Genomic DNA, 27,566 nt, shown 5'->3' on the forward strand with positions numbered 1-27,566 from the left:
AGGAAAGTGAGAGTGAAGGACTAGGAAAAAAAAAAAGACGAGGGCATTGGTAGCAATTCAGATGATTAGACAGATTTACAAGGATAATTCTGGAAAATCCCTTATCTGCTTATAGTGTTACTAGTGTTTTAATGGGATTATATGGTCGTACCTGTACAACCTTCAGCACCAGTCGACAGGCAGTGGCGATGCCCATCTCTGCCCTTCGCAAGGGACCCTCTTCGAAACACGATCTTTCGAAATGATCGCTGCATAATACATTGTACTTTGTGTGTGTGGTCCAATCCAACCGTGTTCGCTTGACATCTCTGTTCCATAGTAAAGCTTGACTGTCATCTTTCGGGAATGTAAACAATGAAACACCAGCTGTGTTTGTGTTGCTAAAGGCGGCCGCAATACACCGCTTCCCACCTACAGTTTTCTTCTTTGACGTCTCCATTATTCATTGAACAAATTGCAAAAGATTCAGCAACACAGATGTCCAGAATACTGTGGAATTATGCGATGAAAAGATACGACTTATAGCTGGGAACGGTGCTGGAACAACATGTTCTCTACAATGCTTGACGTCACGTGCCCGCGTCATCATACCGCGACGTTTTAGCATGATATTTCCGTGCGAAATTTAAAATTGCAATTCAGTACACTAAACCGGCTGTAATGGCATGTGTTTCAATGTTAATATTTCATCATTGATGTATAAACTATCAGACTGCGTGGTCGGTAGTAGTGGGTTTCAGTAGGCCTTTAAGGAATGGAAAGAATAATTTATCGTAGATGCTTATAAAAGTATGTTGATAGTGTGCACATTTGTTCAATGGTCATCAAGAATAGAATGGCAACCATTTTCAAGACTAGGGATGGGTACCTTTCACATTTGAATCAATACGGTACCAATTCCCAGGACCTGACAATTGATACCATTACTTAAGGGTACAAATGGTACTTCTGTGTGTGTTTATTTGTTAATAAACGTTAATTTGAATAATAACAAAATCAAATTTTTTATTTAACATATAACAGTGAGCTGATAATGTCAATTGTGCAGTCCAGTGGTTATATCTCGTTTTTTTTTACACTTCTGAGTCGCATTTGCGAGTACTAGACTTTGCATGCAGTTGCAATTCCGAGACATTAGATGGCAGTAGTGAATAGTCTACAGCATATCTGACCTGCCACATCGTTTTACGTGGCCCGGGATAATGTGCAATCACAATAATGTGCGTAAATAAAGCACAAAATGTATCTGTTTTTGCCCGAAAAATTGCATGTACTGCATACAACTTCATCTCTTTTAAACTTTATTATTTTAACATGCAAAACACATTATATTAACATATTTTCCAAAAGAAATATCTGCTTATGATTTTAAAGCATGTTATCAATCTCTTTATTCATGAGAAAAAATAAAATAAAATAATCAAATGCATTGACAATTGTGTTATAATATCATGAGTCAATTATATAGATAGAGAGATAGTACTTTATTGATTCCTATCCATCTATCTATACATCTATGTAATTGACTTTATTTGTAAGAAAAAATAATAATAACAATCAAAATGCATAGACAATTGTGTTATAATATCATGAGTCAATTATATTGATAGATAGTACTTTATTGATTCTATTTATTTTTATTTATCTATATAATTGACTCATATTATAACATAATTGTCCATGCATTTGATTATTTATTTTTTATATAGTTTTTGTATTTTTTTTGTATTTATTTATTTGTTTATTTTGTTTATTTTTATTTTATAAAGATAGATAGATAGTACGTTATTGATATTATAACACAATTGTCTATGCATTTGATTATTTATTATGTGTTATGTATTTTTTGACATGTTTTATTTATATAGATAGATAGTACTTTATTGATTCCTACCAATCTATCTATCTATATATCTATCTATCTATCTATCTAATTGACTTTATTGTAAGAAAAAAAAACAATCAAATGCATACAGTTGTGTTATAATATCATGAGTCAATTGTATCGATAGATAGATAGGAAGCAATAAAGTACTATCTATCTATCGATATAATTGACTCATGAAATTATAACACAATTGTCTATGCATTTGATTATTTATTTTTTATATACTTTTTAATTTTTTTATTTGTTGTATTTATTTATTTTTTATTTATTTTTTTATTTATATTTTTATTTTATATAGATAGATAGTACTTTATTGATATTATAACACATTTGTCTATGCATTTGATTAATTATTTTAAATATTTTATTTATTTATTGATATTTTTTATGTATTTTTTTTATTTTTTATCTTATATAGATAGATAAATAGTATTGATATATAAATAGTATTGATTCCTATCTATCTATACATCTATCTATCTATCTATATAATTGACGCATTATATTATAACAATTGTCAATTCATTTGATTATTTTTTTTTTTTTTTCTTACGAATAAAGAAGTTGAGATTTATAAATGCTGACTGTTACAAACGGCCCTATGAGGGCAGCCATTACCCCGATGTGGTCCTGAATGAAAGTTAATTTGAAACCCTTGGTCTACGGTGTGTCACTGTAGCCAGAAAGTAGTCTTTGCCATTAAGCTGAATGTAGTCTTTTGTTGTGCCCTTGAAAATGTTTATACTGTGAGTATCACACTTCTTACAAAACAGCTGATTAATTATAACACGCATCGTAGTTTTAGTTTCCATTACCAAATTTGGAGGTGTTAAAATTGGCGTGTATAACCGCTAATGGTAATCAGTAGCATGTTGTTGCAAATCCAATGTAAATTAGCATTAAACTCACGCGTTTTAGATGTTGAGCGTTACTGTAGGTTGGAGTGTTTTAGTTTATCAGTCATACTTTTTTTGTTGGTATGGAAAATTCTAACATTATCTAAAGCAAAGGGGTCAAACTTAAGGCCCTGGGGCCCGGGCCACAGCATTCTATGTGGCCCACGATAGCCTGGGAAAAATGGGTTTTGATAAAATTGTCACGCCTGTGGATTATGTTGTGTTTTTGTTATGTTTGGTCATGTTATGTTTTGCTTTTTTGGACATTCAGTTCTGTCTTTTCACTTCCTGGTTTGCTTTCGTCTCCATGCCCACTCATTAGTATCACCTGGTCTAATAGTCACCACCCTGTTCTCAGCCTCACACCTGTTTTTCACTAATGATCATAGCTGCTATTTAAGTCATTCTTTTCCTTGTCTTTGTCCTGGCATCTTCACACCCTACCCATGCTGTTCCTACCTTTATGCCCTCGTTCACAGTTTCATGTCGTGTAAGTTTTTGTTTATAGTTCATAGTTAAATCCCTTTGTGCTAAGTCTTTTGTTTATGTCCATAGTTTATGCCCTAGAGCAAGTGTTCCTTTCCATAGCCAAGTTTTGTACCTCCACTGTGAGCGCTTTTTGTTTGTCTTTTGTTAGTTATAGTGTTAAAATAAAAGATGTACTCACATTCACGTCTCGCACGTGCTAACTTCCCTCTGCGTCGTGGAAACAATCCACGTCTAAGTCACAGTTTGACAAAAATACTTTTATTTTTTTTTTTACTAAATCCATTTGTTCTTTCATTTTCGACAGAAAAAAAGTAGCAAATTTTAAACTTGAATATTACCTGATCATGCCAATTATATTGTTATATACTGTATTGCAAAACTATATCTGTGAGATAAAAACAAATAGTTAAATATCTGCTTGTCACCTTTATTAATGATTTTGAAGCAAGTAATACAGAAAAAAAAATCCAAACAAATGCATTTGCATTTCGATTAATCACAAGTTATTACCCACCTGCATATTGTAAATTAATTTTTCAAAAAACGGCCCTCTGCAAGCAGCCATTACTGCCATGTGGCCCTCAATGAAAATGAGTTTGAGACCCCCTGACCTAGACACAGTCCGACTGAGTCCGCTCTGAGTGCTGCTTGAATGCTTGTTTCCCCGCCAAGTATTTGAGCCGGCCGAGTCTGCAACCAGGCGCGACGTCACGTGCAACAAAGGGATGAAAATGTGGCACTGTTTTGTTTTATTTCATTTTGATTCGATATCTGGTAGTACCAACAGAATTCGGTGTGTGCCCCTACAAAAGTACCAAATTTGGCACCCATCCCTATTCATGACGTAAGTGCGTTTGTACGATCATGTTATGCCTTACCTTGACTGCTTTCGCTTTATTTCGGCACTCTTGCAGGACCTGGTTGAGCCCTAGAGGGAGCAAAAGGATACATCATAAGCAAACTTCATCATACAGAAAGACATGTGACATATTTTGCAAATGCATCCATGGCCAGGAGAAGCTACAGAATATTTTTGGGGGCTTTTTGGTAAAAGTGTCGGATGGAATTGTGTCACAACTTGACATGCGAGTTGGAAAATGATTGTTATCTGATCATGTGGTTCAACACGCCGGCTAAAGCTGTGGCGCTAATCCCGCCTCAGGGACGCAGCCTCTTCAGCGATTTGACACCGAGCGGATGCTACCGTTTTGAAAAAGAAAACGGCGTGTTGCATCATCGCTCATACTTGCCAACCTTGAGACATCCGAACTCAGGAGATTCTCTCTACTCATTGTTGTGTTTGAAAGTGCAATGCTTTGCAGCCAGTAACACAGCCTTTGAAGGAGCATAGGTATGGGCAGCATCGGTTAAATTTCATTTGCAGGAAAGGAGTGAGCTTAGGGTTGAATTGTCCATCCTCGTTCTATTCTCTGTCACTATCTTTTTCAGGACCTTACTACTTGCCGTAGTTTTGAAGCAATGCATGATGTGAACCGGGGTGGTTTTTTTCAGTGTATTAACGTGCCGGCTGGAATAAACACATGCTGAGAAATAGCTCCGTGCCTTCCTACTTTATGGGTTATTGATACATTTATGGGTAACGCAGACATATATAATAGTCTCCTTCTTGTTGTGTGTGCAGTTGTGCGCTCTCCAAAAGCTGTAGATGTTATAACGTGGCTGGACCGGCACGCTGTTTATATGGAGGAAAAGTGGACGTTAGGTGTAGATCCACCAATGGCGTCTGTTTACATTTTGACGCCGGTGAGCTTTGATTGATTGAAACTTTTATTAGTGTAAACCCCGTTTCCATATGAATTGGAAAATTTTGTTAGATATAAATATAAACGGAATACAATGATTTACTAATCCTTTTCAACCCATATTCAGTTGAATATGCTACAAAGACAACATATTTGATGTTCAAACTGATAAACTTTTTTTTTGGTTGCAAATAATCATTAACTTTAGGGGACGGCGTGGCGAAGTTGGGTTACTGGTTCAATCCCTACCTTCTACCATCCTAGTCACGTCCATTGTGTCCTTGGGCAAGACACTTCACCCTTGCTCCTGATGGGTCCTGGTGAGCGCCTTGCATGGCAGCTCCCGCCGTCAGTGTGTTAATGGGCAAATGTGGAAATACTGTCAAAGCGCTTTGGGCTACTTAAAAAGGGGTAGAAAAGCGCTATACAAGTACAACCCATTTACCATTTAGAATTTGATGCAAGCAACACGTGACAAAAAAGTTGGGAAAGGTGGCAATAAATACTGGTAAAGTTGAGGAATGCTCATCAAACACTTATTTGGAACATCCCACAGGTGTGCAGGCTAATTGGGAACAGGTGGGTGCCATGATTGGGTATAAAAACAGCTTCCCGAAAAAGCTCAGTCTTTCACAAGAAAGGATGGGGCGAGGTACACCCCTTTGTCCACAACTGCGTGAGCAAATAGTCAAACAGTTTAAGAACAACGTTTCTCAAAGTGCAATTGCTAGAAATTTAGGGATTTCAACATCTACGGTCCATAATATCGTTAAAAGGTTCAGAGAATCTGGAGAAATCACTCCACTCCACGAAACCAGCATTGAATGACCGTCACCTTCGATCCCTCGGACGGCACTGTATCAAAAACCAACATCAATCTCTAAAGGATATCACCACATGGGCTCAGGAACACTTCAGAAAACCACTGCCACTAAATACAGTTTGTCGCTACATCTGTAAGTGCAAGTTAAAGCTCTACAATGCAAAGCGAAAGCCATTTATCAACAACATCCAGAAAAGCCGCCGGCTTCTCTGGGCCCGAGATCATCTAAGATGGACTGATGCAAAGTGGAAAAGTGTTCTGTGGTCTGACGAGTCCACATTTCAAATTGTTTTTGGAAATATTCGACATCGTGTCATCCGGACCAAAGGGGAAGCGAACCATCCAAACTGTTATCGACGCAAAGTTGAAAAGCAAGCATCTGTGATGGTATGAGGGTGCATTAGTGCCTAAGGCATGGGTAACTTACACATCTGTGAAGGCACCATTAATGCTGAAAAGTACATACAAGTTTTGGAACAACATATGCTGCCATCTAAGCGCCGTCTATTTCATGTTCGCCCCTGCTTATTTCAGCAAGACAATGCGAAGCCACATTCAGCACGTGTTACAACAGCGTGGCTTCGTAAAAAAAGAGTGCGGGTACTTTCCTGGCCTGCCTGCAGTCCAGACCTGTCTCCCATTGAAAATGTGTGGCGCATTATGAAGCGTGAAATACGACAGCAGAGACCCCAGACTGTTGAACGACTGAAGCTCTACATAAAACAAGAATGGGAAAGAATTACACTTTCAAAGCTTTATCAATTAGTTTCCTCAGTTCCCAAACGTTTATTGACTGTTGTTAAAAGGAAAGGTGATGTAACACCGTGGTGAACATGCCCTTTCCCAACTACTTTGGCACATGTTGCAGCCATGAAATTATAAGTATATTATTATTTGCAAAAAAAAATAAAGTTTATGAGTTTGAACATCAAATATATTGTCTTTGTAGTGCATTCAACTGAATATGGGTTGAAAATGATTTACAAATCATTGTATTCCGTTTATATTTACATCTAACACAACTTCCCAACTCATATGGAAACTAGGTTTCCATATGAGTCGAGCAACACCTAATTCTCCAAACAGGAAGTCAGTGGTCCAATATGGGCGTGGCTTACCTTGTTGACCAGGTGACCTGTGCTCCACCTCCAAGTCGAGCGCAGGCAAGTTAAATCTCTAAGTATCCGAAAAGAACGGCCCAGAGGCATACTGTCGCTCGGTAAGACTCTTGCAAAATGAAAGTTTAAACAAAGTGTGGCGAGATATATTCACTCATGTCTGCTGAGCCAGCATGCTGATGAGAGTGGGTTCCCATGATGGATGCTACAATACTCTGGTCAAGTAGTGATGTCGTTTCCCTCTCTCGGCTGTCTTCTCTCAACATCGTCTCTGTCCTTTCCAGCCACTCCTCCCTTCGTCTCATTATCTGTCCTCGTTCCCAGCTCCCCCATCGCATTCTGTCCCTTGTTCCCAAGCCAAGTGTTGACGTGCGCTTCCTTTGCACAGTAAACATGCGCTTCTGACCGTAATTACCCAGTAGAATGGCGTTCCTGAGCTGAGAATAGCACAGCCGACTTACAGCAGTTCTTTTTGGCCTCCTGGTTGTACTTGAGAGATGGAAAAAGTTGGCTTTGTGCCTGAGCTCGTTGTCCGTACCTCTGGTTTAAAGAGTTTGGGACGTGCAGGCTGCATTGATTTTTTTTTTAATCTGACAATTTCCCTAACCCAGACAAGCCTCAAACGGTCTCAATTATGGTCAGTTGGACAGGAAATGTTTTATATACGTTTGAAACGGAGAGAGGAAGAGAGAAAAACATTCCTTAATCACGTCTTCCCGCAGTGGATAATAATTGCCAAGAAAAAAATCTATGGATTGGAGAGATAGGGAACTATAGTTCATCCTAGTGTTGTCCCGATACCAATATGTTGATGCTTTTCGGTACTTTTTGCTACTTTTCTAAATAAAAGGGACCACAAAAAAATGCATTTTTGGCTTTATTTTAACAAAAAATCTCACGGTACATTAAACATATGTTTTTTATTGCAAGTTTGTCCTTAAATAATATAGTGAACATATAAGACTTGTCTTTTAGTAGTAAGTAAACAAACAAAGGCTTCTAATTTAGTCTGCTCACATATCCAATAACAATTTGTGTCATTTTCCATTCTATTATTGTGTCAAAATAGTAAGTTAACAAAAACAAAAAAGTAATTAAATAAACAAAGGCTCCTAATTAAGCGACTGACGTATGCAGTAACATATTGTGTCATTTTCTATTCTATTATTTTGTCAACATAGCAAGTAAACAAACAAAATGGTAAGTAAACAACAAACAAAAAAGTAAACAAAGGGTCCTGATTAGTCTGTTGACATGTGCAATAACCTGTAGAGTCATTTTCCATTCTATTATTGTGTCAAAATAGTAAATAAACAAACAAAAAAGTAAGTAAACAAACAAAGTCTCCTATTCAGTCTGTTGACAAATGCAGTAACAAATTGTGTCATTTTCTATTGTATTATTTTGTCAACAGAGCAAGTAAACAAACAAAATGGTAAGTAAACTAAAAACAAAAAAGTAAGTAAACAAACAAAGGCTCCTAATTAAGCGGCTTACGTATGCAGTAACATATTGTGTAATTTTCCATTCTATTATTTTGTCAAAATAGCAAGTAAACAAACAAAATAGTAAGTAAACAAACAGACAAACAAACAAACAAAAAAGTAAGTAAACAAACAACGGCTCCTAATTAGTCTGTTGACATAAGCAGTAACAAATTGTGTCATTTTCCAATCTATTATTTTGTCAAAATAGCAAGTAAACAAACAAAATAGTAAGCAAACAAACAAACAAAAAAGTAAGTAAACAAACAACGGCTCCTAATTAGTATGTTGACTTCTGTAGTAACAAATTGTGTCATTTTCCATTATATTATTTTGTCAAAATAGTAAGTAAACAAACTAAATAGTAAACAAACAAACAAACACACAGAAAAGTAAGTAAACAAACAAAGGCTCCTAATTAGTCTGCTAACATATGCAGTAACAAATTGTGTCATTTTCCATTCTATTATATTGTCAAAATAGTAAATAAACGAACAAAATAATAAGTAGACAAACAAACAAAATCGTAAGTAAACAAAAAAAGGCTCCTAATTTAGTCTGCTGATGTATGCAGTAACAAATTGTGTCATTTTCGATTATATTATTTTGTCAAAATAGTAAGTAAACAAACAAAGGCTCCCTATTAGTCTGCTGACATATGCAGTAACAAATTGTGTCATTTTCCATTCTATTATTTTGTCAAAATAGCAAGTAAACAAACACAATAGTAAGCAAACAAACAAACCAAAAAGTAAGTAAACAAACAAAGGCTCCTAATTTAGTCTGCTGACGTATGCAGTAACAAATTGTGTCATTTTCCATTGTATTATTTTGTCAAAATAGTAAGTAAACAAACAAACAAAAAAGTAAGTAAACAAACAAAGGCTCCTAATTAAGCGGCTGACATATGCAGTAACAAATTGTGTCATTTTCCAATATATTATTTTTTCAAAATAGTAAGTAAACAAACAAAATAGTAAGTAAACAAACAAACACACAAAAAAGTAAGTAAACAAACAAAGGCTCCTAATTAGTCTGCTTACATATGCAGTAACAAATTGTGTCATTTTCCATTCTATTATTTTGTCAAAATAGCAAGTAAACAAACTAAATAGTAAGTAAACAAACAAACAAAAAAGTAAGTAAACAAACAAAGGCTCCTAATTAAGCAGCTGACATATGCAGTAACATTTTGTGTCATTTATCATTCTATTATTTTGTCAACATTAGAAAGGACAAGTGGTAGAAAATGAATTATTAATCTACTCGTCCATTCACTGTTAATATCTGCTTACTTTCTCTTACAACATGTTCTATTTACACTTCTGTTAAAATATAATAATCACTTATTCTTCTGTTATTTGGTACTTTACCCTAGTTTTGGATGATACCGCGAATCGTCGTTACAGGATCATACATTGGTCATATTCAAAGTCTTCATGTGTCCAGGGACATAATTCCAGAGTTTATAAACACAATATACATTTTAAAAAACGAAAGAAAATGTTATGATTCCAAAAAATAGACGTATTTATAGTATTATCGACTAGATAAGCTACTGTACTTGGTATCATTATAGTGGATGTTAAGTGTAGATGCACCATTAGCGTTTGTTTACATTTTGACACCGGTGAGCTTTGAATGATTGATTGATTGAAACTTTTATTAGTATATTGCACAGTACAGTATATATTCCGTACAACTGACCACTAAATGGTAACACCCGAATAAGTTTTTCAACTTGTTTAAGTCAGGGTCCACGTTAATCGATTCATGGTAAGTTATTCCTCGTCCTGCAGGGATGATACTTGTAAGGAACTTACTTTATTTGTCGCCATGGAGGCAATGATTAGTGATTTAGAAGTAGCTAAAACACTGCAGACTGGGGCTGGACTTTAGCCGCTAGCTCGCTAGCCACGTCTTAACGCACCTCTTCCTGAGGGCGTTTCAGTGTTATAACTTCACCATTATTGTTAGTTTTTAAGCAAAAGTGCGTCCGTTCTAGCTTTTCGGTCAACACACTGTGTCTGCTTGTAAGTACTCTGTGAGTGTGCGCTGCCGAACATGCTCCTCTGCTCTTAAACCAGCAATGACCGGTACTTTTTAGAGGCGGTATTGTACCTAATATGATTCATTAGTATCACGGTAATATCCTAATACCGGTATACCGTACAACCCTAGTACATCCACACATAATTTGTTCCTTGTCAAATTGTTTACACCAACTTTTGGTGAAAGACAAGATGGAGATTGGAATTACAAGCTTCCGTGTCGCTATTTTTAGCGTACGCATGTCACTCAGCAGCATGTCCGGTTTTGTTGCCAAAGCATAATTAGAGAACAGAGACGTCTGCGACAGATTTGACCTCTTTGAAGCCGGGCGGATACACAAATCCCAGCGAAGGTTCCTGTTGGTCATTAGGTGACGTAAACTGTTGTGATTCAATGTTTCCGTGCTTGACCGATGCAAACAGAATGATCTATGTTCACAATCTCAGGCTGATACGCTACTCCAAATCAATACCAACAAATTAACACAATGTTTATCTTTTTTTTTTAATACAGCAGGAAGGGGATTCATACGGCCCCATTTGTCGTGGTTCACCTGACACATGAAACGTGACAAATTAGGGGGATTTGCACTTTAGCCAGTAGAGTGTTGAATATCTTGTAATGTGTTTTGTGAAAGGATGGTCAGCACCTGAGAGCTGCGGCCTACCACCATGACCCCGCACTCCCTTCCCTCTGTTGCTAGATATCTCGAGATGTATGTTGTAATATGTATATGTGCTTTGCGATGGAGTTTTTTTTTCCCACTCCAGACTGGGCCCCCTCAGGAGCCCGGTTTAGATTGTTTTTTTTTACTCATCCTTCCCCAGCGTTTTACCTTTTTCCCCATCTTTTACGGGGCGCCTTGTGGCGACCCATCAGCGTTCCTGTTCTGTAACCCTGTACACTGTTTGTTTGTCTAATCTTGAACGGGTTTGTGCAGTTCCCTTTAAGGCAGGGGTGTCCAAAGTGCGGCCCGGGGGCCATTTGCGGCCCACGGGTCATTTTTTAACAGCCCCACGGCACATTGTAAAATTACTATAAAAAAAAATAAATTAAAAAAAACACAAAAAGTGTTATAAAAGAGCCAACAGATGAAATGTAACAAGAAAATGTTGCAATGTTGACTCTAATAACACAAAGCTGCCATGTAGGCTGTTTCTTTCTTTAAAAAATAATAATGAATCAAAATCAATGACATTATGAATTATTTACCTATTCAAGGCTCCAATAACGTCACATTAAATATCCTACTTTGAGATATTCTTTGGGAAAAATGTTGCATATTTTGTGTTTGCTATGTAGAGAAGTAAGCTGTTTTTTATTTATTTATTTGTTTTAAAAAGGGCTTAAAACAAAAAAACATAAACTGAAGTTGATCTGGAAGTTATTGTGTTAAAAGTAAACAGTTAATAAAATGTATAATTTATTTTTTAACACTTTAATGAGTAGGACCCTTTTGGATCCCCAATAATTGTTGTGTAATTTGTTTTTAAGTGTCATTGCTAAAATAATAATATTAATGATTAATTAAAATCAATGTTGTTATGAGTAATTGACCTTTTTAAGGCTCCAATTATTATATAACCTCAAATATTCCACTTAAAGATTTTATTGGGTGAAAATATTGTATATTTTGTGTTTTTTTTCATAAAAAAACAGGGTTTTCTTTGACAAAAAAAGCATACAACTTAAATCTTTAATAGCATTATATTGACAGATAGACCTAATGTTGATCTAGAGCAGGGGTCACCAACCTTTTTGAAACCAAGAGCTACTTCTTGGGTACTGATTAATGCGAAGGGCTACCAGTTTAATACACACTTAAATAAATTGCCAGAAATAGCCAATTTGCTCAATTTACCTTTAGTAAATAAATCTATATATATAAAAAATGGGTATTTCTGTCCGTCATTCCGTCGTACATTTTATTCCTTTTACGGAAGGTTTTTTGTAGAGAATAAATGACGAAAGAAACACTTAATTGAACGGTTTAAAAGAGGAGAAAACAGGAAAAAAATGAAAATTAAATTTTGAAACAGTTTATCTTCAATTTCGACTCTTTAAATTTCAATCGGAAAAAATGAAGAGAAAAACTAGCTAACTCGAATCTTTTTGAAAAAATTAAAAAAAGAATTTATGGAACATCATTAGTATTTTTTCCTGATTAAGATTAATTTTAAAATGTTGATGACATGTTTTAAATAGGTTAAAATCCAATCTGCACTCTGTTAGAATATATAACAGATTGGACCAAGCGATATTTTTTAACAGACAAATCATTATTTCTTCTTGATTTTCCAGAACAACAATTTTAAAAGAAATTCAGAATACTTTGAAATAAGATTTAAATTTGATTTACAGATTTTATAGATTTGCCAGAATATTCTTTTTGATTTTTAATCATAATAAGTTTGAAGAAATATTTCACAAATATTCTTCGTCCAAAAATCAGAAGCTAAAATGAAGAATTAAATGAAAATGTATTTATTATTCTTTACAATAAATAAAAAAAGATTACGTGAACATTGATTTAAATTGTCAGGAAAGAAAAGGAATGAATTTAAAAGGTAAATCCTAAAATCCTTTCTAAGGTTGTATTTTTTCTCTAAAATTGTCTTTCTGAAAGTTATAAGAAGCGAAGTAAAAAAAATAAAATAATTTATTTAAACAAGTGAAGACCGAGTCTTTAAAATATGTTCTTGGATTTTCAAATTCTATTTGAGTTTTGTCTCTCTTAGAATTAAAAATGTCGAGCAACGGGAGACCAGCTTGCTAGTAAATAAATATAATTTAAAAAATAGAGGCAGCTCACTGGTAAGTGCTGCTATTTAAGCTATTTTTAGAACCGGCCAGCGGGCTACTCATCTGGTCCTTACGGGCTACCTGGTGCCCGAGGGCACCACGTTGGTGACCCCTGATCTAGAGATTTAAACTTTGAATAATAATACAAATAATAATACTGATCAATGACACATTTTTAATATAATTTTGACCAAAACCCTTTAGGGATCCCGGGATCAAGCCTGAATGTATATTTTTTGTACATATATTGTATTGGTTTTTAACCTAAAAAAATATCAAAATGGCCCTGCTTGCTTTGATTTTTCAGTGTGCGGCCCTCAGTGGAAAAAGTTTGGACACCCCGGCTTTAAGGGAAATAATTGAAATTCAGTGTCTTAATAATGGCAAGGGTTTCTTGCACCAGCCCTGAACGGACTCGTGTGTCAGTTTGTGTTTGTTGTTTATTTCAGACCATGTGAGCTGCCTGCCGTCATTCCACCGGCCTGTCAGCTGTGCATGGCGACCGCCTTCTTGCCAGGAACATGTGGCCTGAGAAAGCATGTGTGCGGCCAGCAAGTACTTACCGGAGTATCAACATGCTTTAACGGCAGCTGAGGAGTGGGAGGCTGTGGAGAGAAAGCAGACATTGGGCTGCTTAGTCACCGGATGCATTATGTCGGACCTTTTTAGCAGCCAAAAGTAACATTATTTGTGTGAATTTTGATGCAACAAAGTGTTTGCGTGCACACAACATACAGTAAGTGATGGAGGGTTGTACGGTAAACCGCAGGGGTCGGCAACCCAAAATGTTAAAAGAGTCATATTGGACCAAAAATACAAAAAATTATCTGTCTGGACCTGCAAAAAATTAAAAGCCATATTACATACAGATAGTGTGTCATGAGAAATAAATTGAATTTTGAGGACTTAAAGGAAACTACCGTATTTCCTTGAATAGCCACTGGGCATGTAATGTGCGCCTACCTTGATTTAAGGTCAGAAAAAACTTGCTCCCCAAATTAATAAGCGCACGCTTAATTTTATCGGATCAATTTTGTGACGTCATGTCAAGACGGCGAAGGAGTTTTTCTGCTTTTACTGTGTGTAAACCAGGGGTGTTGTTCCACAGCCATACAGATCACACTAATGGTTGTGATATAAAACAACTTCAACACTCTTAATAATATGCACCACACTCTGTGAACCCACACCAAACACATTTCTGGAGAACATATGCCCTTCAACACACCACAAAACCAGCCTACCAACAATGCAATGCACCCACGACTCCTGGCCACACCGTCCATACACCCGTAGGCACCAAAACCCCCCCTCTCTCTGCGTTGGTTGAGGTGGGCAGGGTGTATAATAGCCAAAAGTCACGGATACACGGTATTATGGGTAATCCCTACGCTGCGTTTAGAATGTGCCATAGAGCCAATGTTCTCCAGAAATGTGTTTGGTGAGGGTTCACAGAGTGTGGCACATATTAGTAAGAGTGTTAAAGTTGTTTATATCACAAACATCAGTGTAAAAGGTATGGCTGTTGACCAAGTATGCATTGCAATCTCGCATAAGAAACAGTGAAATGCATGTGTCCGGGCGGCACGCAGACAACATGGTGTTAAAGTGAGCGCAATGACATGCTGTAGAGCAGGGGTGCCCATTACGTCGATCGCGAGCTACCAGTCGACCGCGGGGGGTGTGTCAGTCGATCTCCAGCCAGGCTTTTAAAAAAAATAGACCTAAAAATTAGTGATCATCAATCTTCACCAAGACGTCACTTAAATGACATTCACGGTACCGGAGGGTCTTGTGAGATGACGCTGGCTGCTGCAAGATCATTATTATGAAAATGTGACCGAGAGGAAGGCGAGAAACACTTTTTGTTTCAACAGACTCCCGCGCCGTACCTTCCGTCAAAACTCTAAAGGCCGACTGCACATTTCCTATCTTCACAATAAAAGCCCTGCTTCATGCTGCCTGCGCTAACTAAATACAGAGTCTCGGAAAACTGGCGTGCACAAGCGATCCCTCAGAAAGCTGGCGTGCACATCACTTGTGCACGCCAGCTTTCCGAGACTCTTATTTTGTTAGCGCAGGCAGCATGAAGCAGGGCTTTTATTGTGAAGATAGGAAATGTGCAGTCGGCCTTTAGAGTTTTGACGGAAGGGACGGCGCGAAAGTCTGTTGAAATAAAAAGTGTTTCTCACCTTCCTCGCTGTCATTTTTTCATAATAATGAACTGGCAGCAGCCAGCGTCATCTCACAAGACCCTCGAGTGCCGTGAATGTCAATCAAGCAAGCTACGGAATTTGCCGCCAATGTTTTTCTTGTAAAGTGTATGGAAGCTGGATGAATTAGATGCCAAAAACCAACCACTTTCATGTGGTATTGTACAGAAAGGACAACTTTTTTTGTCCTCCATTTGAAAATGTGGGCGTTATCATCATTACTGTCTGATTCCAATCAATGCAAGTCATCAGAATCAGGTAATACACCAACTTATATTCTTGTCTTTGTGAAAGAAAGACATCCATATGTGTTACACATGCTTGTATTATCATTAAACACATTTAACTTGTTTACAAAAATGTCTCTTTCATAAATAAATAAATATAAAAGATATATATAAATGAGGTAGATCCCCTCGAGTTGGTCAATTGAAAAGTAGCTCGCCTGCAGAAAAAGTGTGGGCACCCCTGCTGTAGAGCAGTTGTCCCCGACCACCGGGCCGCGGACGCAAAATAATTTTATATTATTATTATTTTTTTTAATCACACTCAATTTTTTACTGCTTGCCATTGGTAAGCGCAGGGGTGAGAAGATGTTTTAAAATTATTAGCGCTTATTACTTTTACCGCATGCTTTGAATAAGAGCAGGAGTGAGAAGAGGTTTTAAATTAATAAGCGCCCGGGCGGCTATTCAAGAAAATACAGTAAATGAGCTCAAATATAGCGACAAATGAGGCATCATAATGCAATATATACATACAGCTAGCCTAAATAGCATGTTAGCATCGATTAGCTTACAAATATGACCAAATATGTCTGATTAGCACACTCCACATAAGTCAATAACATCAACAAAACTCACCTTTGTCAATTCACGCACGTTATAAGTTTGGTGGACAAAATGAGACGGAAAAAGAAGTGGCATAAATCACGTCTGAGGAAGTCGGAGAAAGTTATGCATGTAAACAAACTAGGGTGAGTTCAAGGACCGCGAAAATTAGTAGGACAAAACGGCGCTTGCCAAAGACTCGAATCAGTGAAGCATGTTTAATATAAACAGTGTGCTTTATAACAATTAGGGAGGTTTGTGTCATGTTTGTCCTTCTACAGAAACCAAATTAAAACAAAAAATATGTTTTTTACCCCCATTATTTCCATTTTTCATATATTTTTGAAAAAACTCCAGAGAGCCACTAGGGCGGCGCTAAAGAGCCGCGTGGTATACCGGTATTAGTATAGTACCGCGATATTTAGGAATCATATTCGGTACTAAACCGCCTCTAAAAAGTACCGGTCCACTACCCCCACCCGTCGTCACATCATGTAATTGCTGGTTTACGAGCAGACGAGCATGTTTGGCAGCGCACAATCACTGCGTACTTACAAGCAGACAGTGTGTCGACAGAAAAGGAAGAACGGACACATTTTGGCTTAGAGGTCTACTGAAACCCACTACTACCGACCACGCAGTCTGATAGTTTATATATCAATGATGAAATATTAACGTTGCAACACATGCCAATACGGCCGGTTTAGTTTACTAAATTACAATTTTAAATTTCCCGCTGAGTTTCTTGTTGAAAACGTCGCGGAATGATGATGCGTATTTGTGACGTCTCGGGTTGTAGCGGACATATTAGCCCAGCACCACTTACGGTTAAAAGTCGTTTCTTTTCATTGCATAATTACAAAGTAATTTGGACATCTGTGTTGCTGAATCTTTTGCAATTTGTTCAATTAATAATGGAGACTATAAAGAAGAATGCTGTTGGTGGAAAGCGGTGGATTGCAGCTGCCTTTAGCACCGAAACACAGCCGGTGTTTCTTTGTTTGTTGTGAAGCTTTAACATAGAGCGGTCAAGCGAACATGTTTCTCCACGTCAACCAGAAGGTTTTGGGATGGGAAAATTGTGATATTAAGTCGGCTCTTACCGGAGACTTGAGTGGATTATGGGACCTCCTCCTGTAGCTGTCAAAAAGGCAGCTGTGATCTTGGCTCCTCGGCTTCTCTCAGAGACACTAGCGTTCACCGCAGCCATCCGACTTTCAGGTATGACTTTATAATCTCACTAAAATACTATTAACACAATAAGGGAGTTTCCAGAATTATTCTAGTAAATGTGTCTAATTACATCTGAAACTCTCCCACTGCCGCCGCCTGGAGCCGTCGCCTTTTCGTTTTTTAGTGCTTCACTCTAACTTTCCTCATCCAAGAATATTTCATCCTCGCTCAAATTAATGGGGAAATAGTCGCTTTCTCGGTCCGAATCGCTCTTGCTGCTGGAGGCCATGTTTATAAACAATGTGAGGATGTGAGGAGCTCCACAACCCGTGACGTCACGCGCACACCGTCTGCTACTTCCGGTACAGGCAAGGCTTTTTTATTAGCGACCAAAATTTGCAAACTTTATCGTCGATGTTCTCTACTAAATCTTTTCAGCAAAAATATGGCAATATCGCGAAATGATCAAGTATGACACATAGAATGGACCGGCTATCCCCGTTTAAATAAGAAAATCTCATTTCAGTAGGCCTTTAAACACTAACGATAAAGGTGAAAGAGGTGCTTTAAAGTCCAGCCGCTGTCAGCGGTGTTTTAGCTACTTCTAAATCACTAATCCTCGCCTCCATGGCGACAAATAAAGTAAGTTTCTTACAAGTATCATTATCACTGCAGGACGAGGAATAGCTAAACATGCTTCACTACACACCGTAGCTCACCGGCGTCAAAATGTAAACAAAAGCCATTGGTGGATCCACACCTAACATCCACTGTAATGATACCAAGTACAAAAGCGTATCCAGTCCATACTACTGTGATTACGTCGATATTTTTTGGCATCACATCATCTTTAGTTTTTTTTAAATTTTATATTATGTTTATAAACTCAGGAAATATGTCCCAGGCCACATGAGGACTTTGAATGTGACCAATGTATGATCCTGTAACGACTTGGTATCGGATTGATACCCAAATTTGTGGTATCATCCAAAACTCATGTAAAGTATCAAACAACGGAAGAACAAGTGGTTATTAGATTTGAACAGAAGTGTAGATAGAACATGTTAAAAGAGAAAGTAAGCAGATATTAACAGTAAATGAACAATCCATCCATCCATTTTTCTACCGCTTGTCCCTTTTGGGGTCGCGTGGGCCTGCGGGAGCCTATCTCAGCTGCATTCGGGCGGTAGGCAGGGTACACCCTGGACAAGTCGCCACCTCATCGCAGGTGGGATAGGGTCTATCCCCAGGTGCATGTCTTTGGAGGTGGGAGGGGACTATCCCCAGGTGCATGTAATTGGAGGTGGGAGGAGCCTAACCCCGGGTGCATGTTTTTAGAGATTGTAAGGGCCTATCCCCAGGTGCATGTCATTGGCGGTGGGAGGGGCTCTATCCCCAGGTGCATGTCTTTGGAGGTGGGAGGGGCTCTATCCCCAGGTGCATGTCTTTGGAGGTGGGAGGAGCCTAACTCCGGGGGCATGTCTTTGTAGGTGGGAGGAGCCTAACTCCGGGTGCATGTTTTTAGAGGTGGGAGGAGCCTAACTCTGGGTGCATGTTTTTAGAGGTGGGAGGAGCCTAACCCCGGTTGCATGTTTTTAGAGGTTGGAGGGGCTTATCCCCAGGTGCATGTCATTGGAGGTGGGAGGAGCCTAACCCCAGGTGCATGTTTTTAGAGGTGGGAGGAGCCTAACCCCGGGTGCATGTTTTTAGAGATTGTAAGGGCCTATCCCCAGGTGCATGTCATTGGCGGTGGGAGGGGCTCTATCCCCAGGTGCATGTCTTTGGAGGTGGGAGGGGCTCTATCCCCAGGTGCATGTCTTTGGAGGTGGGAGGAGCCTAACTCCGGGGGCATGTCTTTGTAGGTGGGAGGAGCCTAACTCCGGGTGCATGTTTTTAGAGGTGGGAGGAGCCTAACTCTGGGTGCATGTTTTTAGAGGTGGGAGGAGCCTAACCCCGGGTGCATGTTTTTAGAGGTTGGAGGGGCTTATCCCCAGGTGCATGTCATTGGAGGTGGGAGGAGCCTAACCCCAGGTGCATGTTTTTAGAGGTGGGAGGAGCCTAACCCTGGGTGCATGTTTTTAGAGGTTGGAGGGGCCTATCCCAAGGTGCATGTCATTGGAGGTGGGAGGAACCTAACCCCAGGTGCATGTTTTTAGAGGTGGGAGGAGCCTAACCCTGGGTGCATGTTTTTAGAGGTTGGAGGGGCCTATCCCCAGGTGCATGTCTTTGGACGTGGGAGGAGCCTAACCCGGGGTGCATGTTTTTAGAGGTGGGAGGAGCCTATCGCCAGGTGCCCCAGGTGCATGTCTATGAATAATCTTTTTCCAACACTTGTCCTTCATAATTTTGACAAAATAATAGAATGAAAAATGACAACTAATTAAGATCCTTTGTTTGTTTACTTACCAATAAAAGACAAGTAGTTGTATGTTCACTATTTTATTTAAGGACAAACTTGCAATAAGAAACATATGTTTAAGGTACGCCTAAGATGTTTTGTTAAAATAAAGCCAACAATGCAATTATTTGTGGTCCACTTTATTTAGAAAAGTATTGAAAAGTACCGAAAAGTATCAAAATAATTTTAGTACCGGTACCAAAATATTGGTATTGGGACAACACTAAAAGCGATGAAGCTACAGAAAGCAGAGATTCAAAATATTTTTGTCCGCACATGTACGAGGTCACACCACAGACAGGGGACCATGTATTTAGGAAAATCTCTGATTGAACTTAAGGGCCCTGGTTGAGCTGTATAAACAAGACCACAGACTGTTTAACAAGCTGCAGCAGTCATTTTAAAGTGCAGACGTCCAAAGTAAATATGAGTCAAGTAGTGACTGGGGCTTGGAATGTTCCTCATTTGGTCACATCTCCAAGGATGAATACCAGTCAAAATACTTGCTCATGATCCTGAATTGCACACCTCTGCAAAGGACGCGGGACTCAATCGTGTTTTTATCGGTTCCGGGATGGAAAACGGCGGAAGCTTTAAAGCGGGGGTGTCAAACTCCTTTCAGCTCAGGGGCCGGCAACCTTTACCACTCAAGGAGCCATTTTGACCCGTTTCACAAAATAAAGAAAACTATGGGAGCCACAAGACTCTTTTGAAATAACACAGCGTACAAAGTATTGTTTTGCTTTGTGCTTTGTATTAACCAGGGGTCTCAGACACACAGCCCGGACCTTAATATGAAAATGTTATATTACTGCAAGTTTTATTTGAATGCTGCTTGACAACATCACATTTGCCAACCATTTCAATTTTTCCGGGAGACTACCAAGTTTCAGAGCAACCTTTCTCTTGACTGTCTGCTGGTTTCCACCCAAACAACAATAATATGATGACAATGCATTTAGCGCCCTCCACAACCGTAACAAACAGCCTAACAGCCCATTCGCATGTTGTATGAGGCTTCTGCAGACACCCTGTTTGTTTCATGCCACAGTTTTGTGTTTGTTCCTCGCCATAGTTTATGCTGTTTGTTTCATGCCGCAGTTTCATGGTTATTCCAAGCCATAGTTTATGCTGTTTGTTTCATGCCACAGTTTCGTGTTTGTTCCAAGCCATAGTTTATGCTGTTTGTTTCATGCCACAGTTTAATGTTTGTTCCATGCCATAGTTTATGTTGTTTGTTTCATGCCACAGTTTTGTGATTTGTTCCTCGTCATGGTTTATGTTTGTTTCATGCCGCAGTTACATGTTGGGTCCAAGCCATAGTTTATGCTGTTTGTTTCATGCAACAGTTTCGTGTTTGCTCCACGCCGTAATTTATGCAGTTGGTTCCATGCCGTAGTTTATGCTGTTTTTTTCATGCTGCAGTTTTGTGTTTGTTCCAAGCCATAGTTTATGCGGTTTGTCTCATGCCGCAGTTTTGTGTTTGTTCCAAGCCATAGTTTATGCGGTTTGTTTCATGCCACAGTTTTGTGTTTGTTCCTCGCCATAGTTTGTGCTGTTTGTTTCATGCCGCAGTTTCATGTTGGTTCCAAGCCATAGTTTATGCTGTTTGTTTCATGCCACAGTTTCGTGTTTGCTCCACGCCGTAGTTTATGCAGTTTGTTCCATGCCGTAGTTCATGCTGTTTGTTTCATGCCACAGTTTTGTGTTTGTTCCAAGCCATAGTTTATGCTGTTTGTTTCATGCCGCAGTTTCATGTTGGTTCCAAGCCATAGTTTATGCTGTTTGTTTCATGCCAAAGTTTCGTGTTTGTTCCTCGCCATAGTTTATGCTGTTTGTATCAAGCCAGAGTTTCATGTTTGTTCCACGCCATAGTTTATGCTGTTTGTTTCATGCCACAGTTATGTGTTTTTTCCACACCGTAGTTTATACTGTTTGTTTAATGCCACAGTTTTGTGTTTGTTCCAAGCCATAGTTTTTTTTGTTTTTTTTTATTAAATCAACATAAAAATACACAAGATACAGTTTCAATTAGTGCATCAACCTCCCCGAGAAAAAAAAAACTTCCCTCCCCCATTCACAATCATCCACACCCACTCACACGAAAAGGGGTTGTTTCCTTCTGCTACCAAAAATTCTGGTTCCCACAACATAGATAACAGTCTGCAAGGGACTCAGTCACTGAAGCACACATGATTGTGTGTGCCACCGGTCCACTAACATTATCATTAATTACTATTTTGTATGTAATTGTTTTTATATTATTTTACTTTCTTTTTTATTCAAGAATTTTTTTTTTTATATTTTAGTTATATTATTTTACTTTATTTGTATAATAAAAAAATGACCTTATCTTCACCTTGCTCCACGCCGTAGTTTATGCAGTTTATTTCATGCCACAGTTTTGCATTTGTTCCACGCTGTAATTTATGCTGTTTGTTTCATGGCACAGTTTTGTTTGTTCCATGCCATAGTGTATGCTGTTTGTTTCATGCCACAGTTTTGTGTTTGTCCCACGCCATAGTTTATGCTGTTTGTTTCATGCCACAGTTTCGTGTTTGTTCCACGCCGTAGTTTACGCTGTTTGTTTCATACCACAGTTTCGTGTTTGCTCCACGCCGTAGTTTATGCTGTTTGTTTCATGCCACAGTTTCGTGTTTGCTCCACGCCGTAGTTTATGCAGTTTGTTTTATGTAACAGTTTCGTATTTGTTCCACGCCGTAGTTTATGCTGTTTGTTTCATGCCACAGTTTCGTGTTTGCTCCATGCCGTAGTTTATGCAGTTTGTTGTATGCCACACTTTTCTGTTTGTTCCACGCCAAAGTTTATGTTTGTTTATCTCATGCCCTGCCAAGATTTGCAGTTACATTAATAAACATTTTTATACCTGCTACACTTGTCTGGAAAAGTTTGCATCCCGGGAGAACAAACTTCTCAGCAAGCTGCAAAACCCCCCGTTCTGACATCCGCGGGCCCGACCTGGCGTTTGACACCCCTGCTTTAAAGCCTGACCTTCAACCTCTCGCAACAGACGTGTTGTATTTACTCGCGGCTTTCCCCACAATTCCGGGAAGGATCATTGTATTTTAGAAGTCACAGGGTCACTGGAATTTCCTTTAATGGCGCTATTCATGCAATACGTGCTGTACTCACCAGCTCATAGTTGGTGCTTGTTTGACACGCTGTGGTGACCTGGGTGAGGAGAAACACAAATGGTTAGGGGCTTATTCCAGTTGTGTGTGGAGTCTCCCTGCAGAGAATAAGACGCAAGATTCCGACCCCCCCCCCCCCCCGATCATAACAAGAACATATTCAGATGTTGCATCTTTAAATAGTCGGAAGGCCACGCTCTAAGTATCCATGACAAGCGCGGCTCCTAATAGTCTGTATGACTGTCCTGCCGCCGCACATCACTGATTAGGATCCAGCAAGCGCGGGAACTTTCCGCATAAACATGAGCCGCAGCAGGTTCGTGTACAGCGAGATGACGTGCACTATCAGAGGCCGGCAGGCGCGGGCGGGAAGGAAGCAGGCATCATTAGTTTGCACCGAGAAAACAAAAGCTTTGCACCATTATTGCCGGGCATATCAACATACAGTGGGGCAAAAAACAATTTAGTCAGCCACCGATTGTGCAAGTTCTCCCACTTAAAATGATGACAGAGGTCTGTAATTTTCATCATAGGTACACTTCAACTGTAAAAGACAGAATGTGAAAAAAAAAATCCAGGAATTGACGTTGTAGGAATTTTAAAGAATTTATTTGTAAATTAAGGTGGAAAATAAGTATTTGGTCAACCATTAAAAGCTCTCACTGATGGAAGGAGGTTTTGGCTCAAAATCTCACGATACATGGCCCCATTCATTCTTTTCTTAACACGGATTAATCGTCCTGTCCCCTTAGCAGAAAAACAGCCGCAAAGCATGATGTTTCCACCCCCACGCTTCACAGTAGGTGTGGTGTTCTCGGGATGCAACTCAGTATTCTTCTTCCTCCAAAACACAACAGGTTGAGTTTATACCAAAATGGATACATGGATGATACAGCAGAGGATTGGGAGAATGCCATGTGGTCAGATGAAACCAAAATAGACCATTTTGGTATAAACTCAACTTGTCGTGTTTGGAGGAAGAAGAATACTGAGTTGCATCCCAAGAACACCGTACCTACTGTAAAGCATGGGGGTGGAAACATCATGCTTTGGGGCTGTTTTTCTGCTAAGGGGACAGGACGATCGATCCGTGTTAAGGAAATAATGAATGGGGCCATGTATCGTGAGATTTTGAGCCAAAACCTCCTTGCATCAGTGAGAGCTTTGAATACATATTTTCCACCATAATTTACAGAAAAATTCTTTAAAATTCCTACAATGTGAATTCCTGGATTTTTTTTTTCACATTCTGTCTCTCACAGTTGATGTGTACCTATGATGAAAATGACAGACCTCTGTCATCATTTTAAGTGGGAGAACTTGCACCATCGGTGGCTGACTAAATACTTTTTTGCCCCACAGTACAGGAAACGGAGCCGTAGGACGTCGCTGCCACGGCTCATGTTGAGGTCTTGAACAAGAAAAGTCGCCATTTTGCTTCCATGCTAAAACGTGCTCTTTGTTTCACTTCCCGCGGCGGCGGCTGACATTCATACGTCGATGCCCAGTAGCTGCGTCACATTTTATTTCCACGAGGGCCGCAGCATATGACAGGTCTGAAAGTCCTGCAAGGACTGATCCAAAGGTCAAAATGCGTCTGAGATGATGATAAAGAGACTCCAGAGAGGCCTGATGACAGACTTTCACGGTTGTTAACATTCCTTACTGCATCTATCCCAACTACATCCTTATATGGTGACTATGGTGGGGAGCTGACTAATACAAGCTTCGCAGGGTTTTTGCAGTCCCCACCTGTGTCTCGGGATTGAGTTTGTTTGTCTAACCCAGGGGTTCAGCAACACACGGCTCTGTAGCGCCGCCCTGGTGGCTCACTGGACCTATTTCAGAGATGTGTGAAAATGGTTTTAATATATTTTCTGTAGGAGGACAAACATGACACAAACCTTCATAGTTGTTAGAAACCCCACTGTTTATGTCAGGGGTGTCCAAACTTTTTCCACTGAGGGCCGCACATTGAAAAATCAAAGCAAGCAGGGGCTATTTTGGTATTTTTTTTATTTTAAAAACCAATACAAAAAAATATACATTTAGGCCTCCACTCAGTCCCCATAGGATTTTGGTCAAAAAAATGTGTCATTATTCAATATTATAATTTGTATCATTTTTCAAGTTTTAAATCTCTAGATCAACAGTAGGTCATTCTGTCAATATAACATTTGTAAAGATTTAAGTTGTATGCTCTTTTTGTCAAAGAAAATCCAGTTTTTTATGGAAAAAACACTAAACATGCAATATTTTCACCCAATAAAAATTTTAAGTGGAATATTTGAGATTATATAAGATTTGGAGCCTTAAAAAGGTCAATTACTCATAAGATCATTGATTTTATTTTTTTTATATTTTTGAGCAATGACACCTAAAAACAAATCACATTTAAATTATTGGGATCAAAAAGGGTCCTACTCTTTGAAGTGTTTAAAAACATAAATCATATATATCTTTTTACTGTTTACTTTTAACACAATAATCATCTTTCAATTACAAGTTGTATTGTTGTTTATATATGGGAAACACAAAACGTGCAAAATTTCCCCCCAAAAATATCTCAAGGTGGAATATTTAATGTGTTTTTTTTTTAAACCTTGAATAGGTCAATAATTCATAATGACCTAGATTTTGATTCATTATTATTAAAAAAAAATAATAATAAACAGCCTGCATGGCAACTTTGTGTTATTCGGGTAAACATTGCAACATTTTATTGTTACATTCCACCTGTTTGCTCCTTCATTACACTTTTTATGTTTTATTTATTTTTTTCAATCGTACTTTTAAACTGGGCCGTTAAAAAGTGACCTGCGGACCACAAATGGCCCCCGGGCCGCCCTTTGGACACCCCTGGTTTATGTAAAACATGTTTCACTGATGAGAGTATTTGGCGAGCGCAGTTTTGCCCTACTAATTTTACCGATCCTTGAACTCATCGTAATTTGTTTGCAGGTACAACTTTCTCCGATGCTGCCACTAGAAAGACGTGTTTTATGCCACTCTTTATTTGTCTCATTTTGTCCACCAAACGTTGTATGCTGTGCGTGAATGCAAAAAAAGGCAAACTTTGTTTATTTTTATTGATTTGCTCAAGTGCTTATCTGGCATATTTGGTCAATCCATGACTGCAAGCTAATTGATGCAAACATGCTATTTAGGCTAGTTGTGTGTACATATTGCATCATTATTGTCGTTTGTAGTTATATTTGAGCTCAGGGATCAATAAAGTACTTTCTATTCTATTCTTCTATTTAATTTCCTTTACTTATGTCCTCTGCTTTTTTAAAATTTAATTTATATTTGCATGTACTATGGACTGGACTTCTCACTATTATGTTCGATCCACTATGGACTGGACTCTCACTATTATATTAGATCCACTATGGACTGGACTCTCACTATTAAGTTAGATCCCCTATGGACTGGACTCTCACTATTATGTTAGATCCACTATGGACTGGACTCTCACTATCATGTTAGATCCACTATGAACTGGACTCTCACTATTATGTTAGATCCACTATGGACTGGACTCTCACTATTATGTTAGAGCCACTATGGACTGGACTCTCACTATTATGTTAGATCCACTATGGACTGGACTCTCACTATTATGATGGATCCACTATGGACTGGACTCTCACTATTATGTTAGAGCCCCTATGGACTGGACTCTCACTATTAAGTTAGATCCCCTATGGACTGGACTCTCACTATTATGTTAGATCCACTATGTACTGGATCCTCACTATCATGTTAGATCCACTATGAACTGGACTCTCACTATTATGTTTGATTCACTATGGACTGGACTTCTCACTATTATGTTAGATCCACTATGGACTGGACTCTCACTATTATATTAGATCCACTATGGACTGGACTCTCACTATTAAGTTAGATCCACTATGGACTGGACTCTCACTATTAAGTTAGATCCCCTATGGACTGGACTCTCACTATTATGTTAGATCCACTGTGGACTGGACACTCACTATCATGTTAGATCCACTATGAACTGGACTCTCACTATTATGTTAGATCCTCTATGGACTGGACTCTCACTATTATGTTAGATCCACTATGGACTGGACTCTCACTATTATGATAGATCCACTATGGACTGGACTCTCACTATTATGTTAGATCTACTATGGACTGGACTCTCACTATTATGTTAGATCCACTATGGACTGGACTCTCACTATTAAGTTAGATCCCCTATGGACTGGACTCTCACTATTATGTTAGATCCACTATGGACTGGACTCTCACTATCATGTTAGATCCACTATGAACTGGACTCTCACTATTATGTTAGATCCTCTATGGACTGGACTTTCACTATTATGTTAGATCCACTATGGACTGGACTCTCACTATTAAGTTAGATCCCCTATGGACTGGACTCTCACTATTATGTTAGATCCACTATGGACTGGACTCTCACTATCATGTTAGATCCACTATGAACTG

The 27,566-nt window shown here is 38.7% G+C and overlaps 1 protein-coding gene across 7 annotated transcripts in view; it reads right to left on the minus strand.

Annotated features, from left to right (window-relative positions):
- Positions 1–27,566, minus strand: part of tns1a (tensin 1a) — a 243,707-nt gene that overhangs the window by 57,963 nt on the left and 158,178 nt on the right. For 6 of the 7 annotated variants that reach the window (XM_061889475.1, XM_061889474.1, XM_061889472.1 and 3 more), the window contains 3 exons: positions 23,083–23,121; positions 13,879–13,920; positions 4,152–4,201 (listed from right to left, as the gene is read on the minus strand). In XM_061889475.1, coding sequence (XP_061745459.1) covers positions 4,152–4,201; positions 13,879–13,920; positions 23,083–23,121 — 131 coding nt within the window. Of the gene's footprint in view, positions 1–4,151; positions 4,202–6,977; positions 7,294–13,878; positions 13,921–23,082; positions 23,122–27,566 lie in introns of those variants that run through there. The other variant, XM_061889476.1, reaches the window with a different exon arrangement.

This window comes from Nerophis ophidion, linkage group LG27, assembly GCF_033978795.1.
Source record: "Nerophis ophidion isolate RoL-2023_Sa linkage group LG27, RoL_Noph_v1.0, whole genome shotgun sequence".
Classification (NCBI taxonomy): Eukaryota; Metazoa; Chordata; class Actinopteri; order Syngnathiformes; family Syngnathidae; genus Nerophis; species Nerophis ophidion.